Source organism: Procambarus clarkii, chromosome 80 (assembly GCF_040958095.1).
Source record: "Procambarus clarkii isolate CNS0578487 chromosome 80, FALCON_Pclarkii_2.0, whole genome shotgun sequence".
Lineage (NCBI taxonomy): Eukaryota > Metazoa > Arthropoda > Malacostraca > Decapoda > Cambaridae > Procambarus > Procambarus clarkii.
This window is the reverse complement of record NC_091229.1, coordinates 21,816,057-21,826,695: the sequence shown is the minus strand read 5'-3', so window position 1 is coordinate 21,826,695 and position 10,639 is coordinate 21,816,057. Positions and strand designations below refer to the sequence as shown.

Genomic DNA, 10,639 nt, shown 5'->3' with positions numbered 1-10,639 from the left:
AAGGGGAATGGCAGGGGGGGGGGGAGGAATGGTGCCCAACCACTTGGACGGTTGGTATTGAACACCGACCTGCATGAAGCAAATATAATTCACAGTGTGAACTATAATTTGTTTTTCTCGTCTATAGGAGAGAACAAAAATTATAGTTCACACAGTGAATTATTTTGTTTGCCTATTACCATACAGTATATGATTTCATAGCATTGCAATTACAGAGTATTAAAAGAATAGTTAAAATTTTTGTAAGGCAGCTTGCATTTGAGTCCTTCCTTGTACTGTTTCAGGCTTTCCTCAGCAATATTATTCTTTCCACATTTTTGTTTTTCAGTGAAAGTAAGCTTGTGATAGTGAAAATGCTATTACTGTATCCCGCTTCCCCTCTTTGGATTGTCAGATTATCCAAACATAGAAATTTTCAGTTCTCCAGCGAGCCATCCACCCTCACGACATGTGTAACTGTTAAACGTACTGTACAATATTGCCATGCTCTCTATAGGAGAGAGATCTAGAAGTTACAATGCATAAATTCTTGAGAGAGGTCAACAAATGTTAAGATTCTTATCTCTCTTTAACAGAATCTAACAAATTTATGTATGTATTGAAAGCCACAAAAATTAGCATTCAGCTCTGCAAAACCACATGTATGCTTCCCAATAGGCTACTAAGGAGCAAAATATACTCGAGTGCCGTGAAATCAGTGTCATTAACGTTGACTCAATTTTACATCAAAGTCACGTTCCCAGATTTGCCTGGGGAATAATCAGTATAAATGGAAGTGACTATTTTGACCAGACCACACACTAGAAATTGAAGGGACGACGGACGACGACGAAGTGACTATTACTGGCCACAGTCTTAATCCCAACAAGACCTCTAGATATGTCGGCCACCACGTAGAAACAGGTTAATAAAAACTTATAAAAGAAAATATTTTATACTGTGACTACTTAAACTTTACAGATTTCTCTTATTTGATAAGAGCCTCAAATATAATAGTATTACAAGTGACTAACAGTATAAATATACATTACTGTATTCATTTTTTATTCAGGATAATGATACAATAAAAATTTATATTATTACTACATGAAAACACTTAATCAAAACAGACATTTATACTAAAATATTACTGTTAAGTCCACTGGAAAAATAAAACACGTTTGTGTTTGATAGTCAAATTTTGTATAGGAAAATATTGTAATATAAATGTCACCTCAAAGCTCACATTGACAGTGTTACTTAAAAATGTATTCACAAACTACAGTATTAAGCTATTATTAATTACAACCATGTATGTCATAAGTGCATTAACAAATACATCATCAAGTGCATTACAACCAATCAAAATGTATGACATCAGCAAAAATTTTAAGTTTCCAACAATATAAGCTCTTTATGTAACTACTTTCAATTCTGAACAAATTTTATGAAATTAATTTCTGGATTGTAATTCATAAAACATTTTGAAATAGCAAATGTTACTTGGCTCTGTAATACGTCTCGATATACCGAGTGAGCGACACTCTCGGAGCATGGAAACATCCTCTACCATTCTCTACCTTCGTTCTTCTCACACTTGCTATAGTAGTACCTGTAATGTGAACACAAATCTGGATTTATAACTTTCCTTTTCACTCAGTGGCATAGTAATCAAGAAATGTATCCCCATACTCAGGCCCACAATTCCATTCCTGAGATGCTTAATTTGATTTCTATTTTTGAACTTTTATATGGGCCTATCCATGATGGACAGCAAATCTATAATAAATTATATGAGTTGCTCAATCAATTTCGATCTGTTACAGTATTTTACAGAGTGTATGTGTGAGAGTATGTGAAAGTATGAGTGTGAGAGTATGTGAAAGTACGAGTGTGAAAGTTGTGCATTTTGCCGTAGTATTATAAGTCTCCGGCCATGCAATAAAACCAGCAAGGCTACCTTTACTTCCAAAAGAAACTTTTACACATCAACACTTGGTAAATATAGTCTTCTAGTTTAAATTCAGAACAGATAACTTGATTAAGTTGAATTCACTTACTTTTGGAACTTAAAAAGTTGTACTGACAAAGGGCATGAACTAAGAGCCTCTCAAAGCTGGTTAGTTCTTGGGTGATATAGACAGTCGAAGGATCAGCAGTGAATAATTCCACTACCTCCTCTTCTAAGTAGGAAAGCACACCCTGCAAGAAATATTTTAATCCAAGTTAGTAATAACTAATTACTGAATCATGTGGAGTACTACATTTGCAATCTGTACCACATTGCACCACCTAAAAAAAAATTGCATACATAAATTCATTCATTCCTTTCTTATAAAAGGCTTCCATGAAGCCTTGTCCCTTACTACACCCCTATGCATTGTTCACACTTGCTCCCAGCTTCCTGACACTTGTACACTCGCCATGTCCACTCACCTCTTTTCCCGGCTGCTGCCTCCTACCCTCAAATTCGTTCCAATACACACCATCATCCATTCCTCCAACACAATGGTACCTCATCTTGATACACTTTCCTAGCTTTTGCAGTTTATCAAATTTTGCACTTCACATCTATCCATGACATTCATTCCTTTCTCTACTCTCCTAACACCATACATGCTTGTCGGGTTTATTCATTTCTACTGCTTTAACTCATGATTTTTTCCCATTCAAATAATGCCACTGTCTTGCAAGGTAAGGTAATTATCAAAAGAAGGCACCAAACCAGGAAGGCTATGTACCACTGTCTTGCAACCATACACTTTACAGCATTTCATGCAGACCCCTGGCCACATCTATTCCTGTTTTTGTTGCACCAGCCACTTTCTTCTCTGGCTTATCATATTCTCAACTTCAATTGCCCAACACTTTTTCAACCACACATTACAAGTACTTAAATTGATGGTGGTCCAAAGTTCATTATTATGGTGGGCTAAAATCTGACTATAGCCTGTGTGTGTTGACAGTATCCGGGGTTAACTCGGGTTCAGGAAGCAAACAAGGAAAGGAGATGAGCAATTATTTAAATTGTTCAAACACTTCACTATTCATTACCTCTCTCTATTTCTCCTTAACTAATCTTTTCACATACTGTACTTTTAACCGATTCATACTATTCGTTCTTTTTTGCCTTTCATTTGATTGTTTCCATAAAATATGCTTTTTATAATCTTAAAACTCCTCTTGCAACATGTCATCAAAGTTCTGGAAAAAAGCATCTGTCTACAAGCTGAGCATTGAGTAAATAAAAAAAATCTAAGCAGGTCACAGTATATCACATAGGTAAAGCACAAAACTAACCAGTGGCATGTGCTTTTTCTTTAGGAGGGATTGTATTTGTGACTCCATCAGGCCAAACCGCTGCTCTTCATTGCAAGCGGGATGGACACAACGACAGTCAGTTACTGGTGACACAATCGTAAATCCTGAAAAGAATTGCGTGCAACAACTACAGTACCTGTTTTTGGTAAAATTAATTTAACTTTAAAATTTAATGACTAATGGAAAGTATAAAGTACAATCTAAAAGGTATAAGTGAAATGACTTGTTTTTACCAAGTTACCAGTTTTCTATACAAATATATATATAAATAACTTATATTTTCTAGGAAAATACACAGGAACAATGGAATTAATCTCTCAGAGGCCGCCTGGTATCAGCAAAACACCAAGAGCCCGCCCGGAAATCCTAATCCACTAAGGTCGGAGCAAAACCTTAAACATTTGTCCCTGGACTCCCCAGGCACTTGCACTACAGACATCGTGGTTCAGTCGGTGGTGTGTGCAGCCTGGAGAGTCAAGGGATGCTGGTTTGATCCCACTGTAGGACCTCAGTATTTCTTAAAAATTATTATTTAAATTAATATGTGCTAACTATGTGTGTTTCAAACTGAAAGCTGTAGAAATGATTTTTGGGCAAGTACAGTAGTACTGACCTGCTATTTGAAGTTCCTTATTCGCACCCAGCGAGTGGGTGATGGTAGAAGTTTCATTGTTGGTACTACAGTACATACACCATAGAAATGGATGTACACAAGTACAGTATATAAAATACAGAATCATAATACTACATACAAAATTAAAGTTCATGACTAACCTTCTGCGTCTGAAAGCTTCTCTTCATCAGGATTATCAACATTTACAGGCACTTGAGTAAAGGAGAAGCCACTTAAAGTCTTGGCATGATTTCTATTCTTAGGACGAATGGCTTCCAGGTACTCCTTCTGCTGGATCTCATCCTGCGTTATAAAGTACTGCCACACCTGCAACACTCATTTTCATGAGGAAGGCCATGCATGCCTATTCAAGTAAGTAATTATCAAAAGAAGGCACCAAGCTGGGAAACTTATGTAGCATCATCAAAGGTGTAGTATATTCAAAAGGCACTAAATATCACTAAGGAACAAGCCTATCCAAGCTGTACTCTCACACATACTGTACACGTTTTCTCACTCTCTTTCTTGTGGCCTTTGCATATTTCCAGCATAAGTGCTCCGTTATCTCATTCAGTGTCTTCCCTCAAGGGAGACTCTCCCAATGGACTTCGTGTCTGAAAGGTCTTGTCCTGCCAGTGTTTTTCTATATTCTTGTATCCCTTGACCCATTACCTAACTCGTTACCCTTTATCAGGATGACTATGTAGTCGAATACTATGACGGTAATTACTGGGCACCAAATGATTTCTCATAATCTATCCTTTTAATATCTGCTTAATTTTGGGCGAGCACTAAGTCTAGGGTTGTTGACTCGTCTACTCCCTTATTGACTGCATAATGCCTCAAGAAGTAAGCATAACTAAATACCCCCTAATTGCATTATCCAATTAATGTCCTCCAACATATAGATCATCCATTACTCAAATCTTTAACCAAATTTTTTTTATATTGTATTCCATAAAATTGCAAAATATCAAAATCTTTCCATACAATGGAAACCACCTGGCCACTATAAAGGATCGGGTTGCAATCAACTGTAGTGAGATTGCTGTACAGTACTGACACTCACTTTACAAGTATGAACACACAATAAATCAATCAACATTTTTGGGTATTACTAGATGCACACACCTTATATATTACACTGAACATGGCTTTATTAAATGAGCTGGCATGAATACCATAACCTGTTATTTGTTGAGTTTTTTTTAACAAGATATGGTGTAAAATATTTCAAACACAGTAAATTTACCCTCATACTGTTGTAATCATTGAAAAGTTTGGTGAAAGCATTCTGGGTGTTGGGCTGGAGATCAGAAATACTTGGCTCACCAATTTCCTCCATCTCATCCTCCACAAGAGTCTGCAGGGCTTGGGCTATAAGTCAAAAGACCAGGTGAAAATTTGTTAAATTTCATAAAATTCCTTTGAAAGATTAATACAAATTATATACAATAACATCCTCCACAGGACTGCCATATTCAATCAAACATATTAATTAATTTTGGGTATAAGGCTTTGAATCAACATGAAAAGCACTACTGTGAACAGAGCCACCTCACTGTTCCCCCAAGGTAAACTGTGTCATAGACCGGATTCCTGAACTGTCAGTCAAGATGACAGGAGGATAGCTGGTTTAGCTATGCAATGAATTCCAGTTCACTGAATGCATGAACTAATTCTACCTGAGGACATCCATTATTTCTGGTGCATCTGAATATAATTATACTACCAAAATGCAATTCTACCATTTCTCCCGGCTATTGGTGCATCAATTTTCATTTTTGCAGAATCTAGTGCACCATATAGTACAACGGTATAAACAAATACTGTACAGTGCTTACATATCATTAACTATGGGGGATTGAAATCTAGCTTTGCAGTGCCTTCTAGCTTTTTATAGGCTCCTGGTGAGTTAATTATCTCACTTATGCTCAAGCTGTCACATTTTTCCTTTAGCTTTTGAAGAGAAGTGACTTTGAGAACTTGTTTCAATGTACTGTATTCAACTGGTCAACCACTTGTACAGGGTACAAGAATTTCCTTACAACTAAATTGTACAGTAGTTGTCATAGGCTACATTGCTCAATTTCGGTACCAGACACATTCGCATTCAGGCGAATCTTTAAGCACCCAAATTTAAAATCAATGCAATGAGACATTTTTAAGATATTGAATGGAAACCTTGAGGAAGAAAACATAAGAATGACAAGTCAAGATATCCCCTACCTGGATATACCTATTAATAAACGCAACAATTGAAGAATAAATTACAATTAAACAAGTCAACAGATTACCGTTTCTAAATAAAGTATCACAAATCACATGAATTTCTTAGGAATTTATTTTAGTTTAACTACTAGTACTGAATCAAGAAAGATGGCCACACGTATATCCAAGAATAACACTACGTAGTATGAATCACAAAGACCCAAATTAAGGTAAATGTAATATGATGCTGCACTGAAACTCACTATTATTAGCCCTTCTAGTTTTTCGTGCCCCAGCATGCTGATTTCGACGGTGATTTTCCAAACGTTGAAAGAGTAAACCTGGGTCACGACGACGAGGCACAAATACTGGGGGCTCACTATCTACAGATTCGGGCTCCGATGGTGGTGTAGCTGGCTGGCTGATTCCCAATCTGTCAAAATTAATATATTTAATGAAATTTAAAATATTGCCTAGTGTGTAAACCTAACATTATTAAGACATTGTTAAAAGAAACCATTGCCAAAAATAAAAAGTAATACTGCAGCGAATGTACAGGGAATCTACCCGTGAGCAATATAGTAACCAACAGAATATGAAAACATGCAATCTGCAAATATATAAATGAGAAGCATTACCTTCCTGAAATAGTGAAACAAGGCTAAACTGTAAAAAGCTATAACAATTAGATATTTTTTATTTCTAGTGATTGAAGAAGGTATGTCCCGGTCACTAATGTCAAGTATATTTCACCATAGAGTACAAACAATTACATCCCATACCGAGAGAGGGGATTTCGGGAGTTCTACTTCCCCGAGCCCGACCTGGGGCCAGGCTCATGTCTTAAATATAATGAATAATATGGTATTCATATTGAAAGAGAAAGGGAGAAAAAGTGTGGCAGAAAAAATTGAGAGGAGAGGGAGAGTGTTGCATTGGGTGGTTGATATGTGCAGCTTGGTGCTAAGAGAGTGGGTAGGCAGGTAGGAAGTATAGGGTTTGGAGAGGTGAAAGATGTTCATGTGGGGTAGATAGAGGGTGGGCATTCATATGCTTAGGATAGAGATGTGGATGGATTAGGCAGGTGGTTAAGTAGAAGTTGTGGTTTGGGTGGGTAATGATGGAGTTGGATTTACATAAAGATGGGAAGGTGGGTGGTGTGTGGGTAATTGAGATATGTGGTGTGTATCAGGCAGTTTAGGTAGGCAGATGGTAATTGAGGACAGTGGGCATTGCTGGTTGTGACATTTGTCGGCCACGGTGGCCTGGCATGACGTTTGTCTTTTCCCCTCCAAGTGGTTGATCTTTTTCTGCTTCCCCCTTAGGGCCACTTTCACAGGGTTTTTGACCATTTTCAATTTTAGCCTTCCTTCAGACCTCATTTTGTTATGGTTCCCCTGGGGTTGCTCAGCCATTCCTGGCTTGTTCTCTTGTCCTCAACACACTTTAGTGATGCTTCTGTTGCACTTGGGAGGGTGCCACACCTCTTACTGTACTTCCCCACCACCGAGCCCAGACCAACTCTCCATTTCAAAAATTCACATTTGTACCTGGTGGTATACAAATGCAAATTTTGGGTGATGGTTGTTTACCATCAGCAAACTACCCTTCTCTTCTGGGCACCCTGCTCACTCTCCACACAGATTGTGTATGATACACGGCATCAAATAAAAACAAGCCACAGCATCCACTCTGAACATGGTCTACAGTTTATTAATATTGGTTGCAGATCTTATGCTACACTTTTTTTTCCCTTTTAACTATAAATCATTATGTCTTGTTTCTCTAACATAACTACAGTATCTCTGTATGTGAATATCAACAACATTTAAATATTTTGAATAAAACAACTAAAGTATTTATCATACTTGCATTCTGTAGGTTTGCTTCAACTCTTGTCCATGTGAAGTCACAAGCACAAGTGATGTCACAGCCCTTCCTCCTAAGGTTTCCCCAATGTCAAGGAACTGCTATACTAAAGCGCCCTTATCCTAACCTACCAGAGAACCCAAAACATTGAACGGGACAGTATGTCAATTTCGCGAGATGCTAACATTTTCTGCTACAACAATTTTTGGCCTTGGGAAGAGTATACATCAAAATGCAACATTCTATTAGGAGGACGGGTTGGATGTCAGCCACGTGGTGTCAAGTATGAGGTGATAACATGCTGATCAAAATATATTAACACAGGGACCATCTTTTTGGAAAAGTAATACTGTACCTGTATAAGCTATAACTACAGTATTTATCTTTATGTTCTCAATAATTACCTCTTCCTATAAGCATAGATTTTAAGCAATAATTTAAGCTGAAAACCTTGCTAAACCACACATTTTCTACAGTGCAATTTGAGAAGACACCTGGAATTCAAGAAAGTTGTGGCTATAAGCCAATGAATTATTTGTGCAAACTCCAACAAATCTTCAGCTTGTCTTCCATGTAATTCGTTCCTTCTTTGATTAAAAAAAAATTATTCGAACATGCACATACCTTTCTGCAACTTCAATAATATCATCGACTAATCTGAAAAATCATAAATATTTAAAATACTAAAATCTTACCACAAACATGGCGGCAACACATCATGAAATCACCTACCCGTCATGTCTCAAGCCTGTCGTCTTCATTCGTACCTACAATCTGTAAACTATTTTGTCATTAACAGCAACAACAATTTCTGCATGATCAGCTTCATGTCCCTTTTGAACACACTGAAAGGAAGTGTTTACATGCAGGGGGTAGAAATAGATTTGACCGAAGTTGAGATTCTGGTGCTGCTGCTCTCAGCTTAACTGATGACTGGATCACTGATGCAGGAATGAATGCCATGATGAATTCTTGGAGAACATCTATTCTGCAAAACAAAACAAAATGGTCAGTGATGTTACACAATCAATATTTATTCCAAAATAAGGGTACAGAGGTACAGTACTGTAAAGAGCATGACAGTTGTACTGAGCTTTGCATACATTATTGCTCACTGAAGAGCATTCATTGAAATAATATCAGCTTGAAAATTGGGCAAGAGCCATTTATTACGCCTTTGTAATGGGCTAAATGTTAACATGAAAGACTTTACCTATTATCTTGTAGAATACAATTTTGTTCTTTATACAGTACTGTATCTGCATAGTAGCCTTTATTATCCAAAACAGCTTTGCCTGAAGTTTCAGATTAACCTCAAGTAAACTGATTGGATAATAATCTTGAATATCTGAAGGAAATTGCAAATAATTGGGATTCAGATAATTTATACAAATTACCCAATGGTATTTCAACTACAGTATTCAGGGTTTTGTTTATAGATACAGTACAGGTATTCATGCCCGAAGAAAAATATTAATTAGAAATAACTTCAAAATATTAAAACACAATAAATATGCTGTATACATATTTACCCGAATTTTCCCAATCATGAGCTGTAACCAAACCACCCAACTCTGGACCTTCCCTGGAGGACTTAAAAGGGGACTTTAACCCCCTGTATAACTTTCGTACTAAATTACAGTACAGTACTCACTTTATGCCAAAAATGTCAAATTTTATATAGACTGCTGTACCTGCTGTACACCCGTTTAATCGAGCAATTATTGTAACAATCTGCACAAGTTGCTACGAATATAATTTCCGATTCTGAATTTGACAACTGTAATGATTTTTTAAAGTTACGGCTAAATGTTACTCCTATATCTAGAGAGTAGTGTTTATAATTAGTATATATTACACACTATGTTATTATTATCACCGTCTCTTGGATAAATAATTTACAGTAAATTTGTGTAACCTAACCCATTATTATGACTGTCTCTTAGACAAATAATTTAGAGTAAATTATTTACATGGTCCCCCCTCGGTGGACCATGTCTCTGGTTCACCAGGGACACACCTAACACCTGTACTGTGACAACTGGTCCACCAGGGGACATGGTCCCACCAGGGGACAGTGTCCACCAGGGGACATGGTCCACCAGGGGACATGGTCCACCAGGGAACATGTCCACCAGGGGACATGGTCCACCAGGGGACATGGTCCACCAGGGGACATGGTCCACCAGGGACATGTCCCTGCTGCTAGTCCCAAATATTGATTTCCTTTAAACTAAATAACAATCCACAGACACACTACTATTACCCGAGTTCAGTACAACTACCTAAAGGTAGTTGGTAGTTTAGGTAGTACAACTACCTAAAGGTAGTTGTAGTGGTAGCAGCCAACATATCCACAGCTAATTCAGTCATTAGGGAAGGAGGGACACAGGAGAGGAATGTCTTAGGAATGTCTTGGAGCAAGTGGCCAAGACTGGTGTATTAGGAGAAAGAAGATGAGGTTCTCACGAGTTAATGGACTCCTCGCTGAAGGTGATGACGGCGGCGGTGTTGGCCAGCTTCCTGATGACGCCCATGATGGTGGTGATGAGTCCGGAGGGTGGTAGTGGTGGTGGTAGTGGTGGTTGTGGTGGTACTGGTGGTGGCTGGGGAGTGGCCTCGCCTCTGGGTGCTGCTGCCGCACGC

The 10,639-nt window shown here is 37.8% G+C and overlaps 1 protein-coding gene across 2 annotated transcripts; it reads right to left on the bottom strand.

Annotated features, from left to right (window-relative positions):
- Positions 1-915: 915 nt before the first annotated feature.
- LOC123746282 (R3H domain-containing protein 4) lies at positions 916-10,639 on the bottom strand. Of its 2 annotated transcripts, none has more exons than XM_045727643.2 (7): positions 10,463-10,639; positions 6,388-6,557; positions 5,166-5,290; positions 4,075-4,240; positions 3,280-3,404; positions 2,040-2,181; positions 916-1,591 (listed from the first exon to the last, which is right to left on the bottom strand). In XM_045727643.2, exons 1-7 carry the CDS (start codon positions 10,528-10,530, stop codon positions 1,479-1,481), a joined length of 909 nt encoding a protein of 302 aa, XP_045583599.1. In that variant the 5' UTR covers positions 10,531-10,639; the 3' UTR covers positions 916-1,478. The 2 variants fall into 2 exon arrangements, with proteins under 2 accessions (XP_045583599.1, XP_069171003.1); XM_069314902.1 differs by lacking the exon at positions 10,463-10,639 and adding an exon at positions 8,726-8,903.

Coding starts and splice junctions, on each gene's coding strand:
- LOC123746282 (XM_045727643.2), bottom strand. CDS start 10,530: ATGGGCGTCATCAGGAAGCTGGCCAACACCGCCGCCGTCATCACCTTC. Junction 5,291..6,387: donor AACTAGAAGGGCTAATAATA/GTGAGTTTCAGT, acceptor TTTGACTTATAG/CCCAAGCCCTGCAGACTCTT. Junction 1,592..2,039: donor CAACTTTTTAAGTTCCAAAA/GTAAGTGAATTC, acceptor TTCACATTACAG/GTACTACTATAGCAAGTGTG.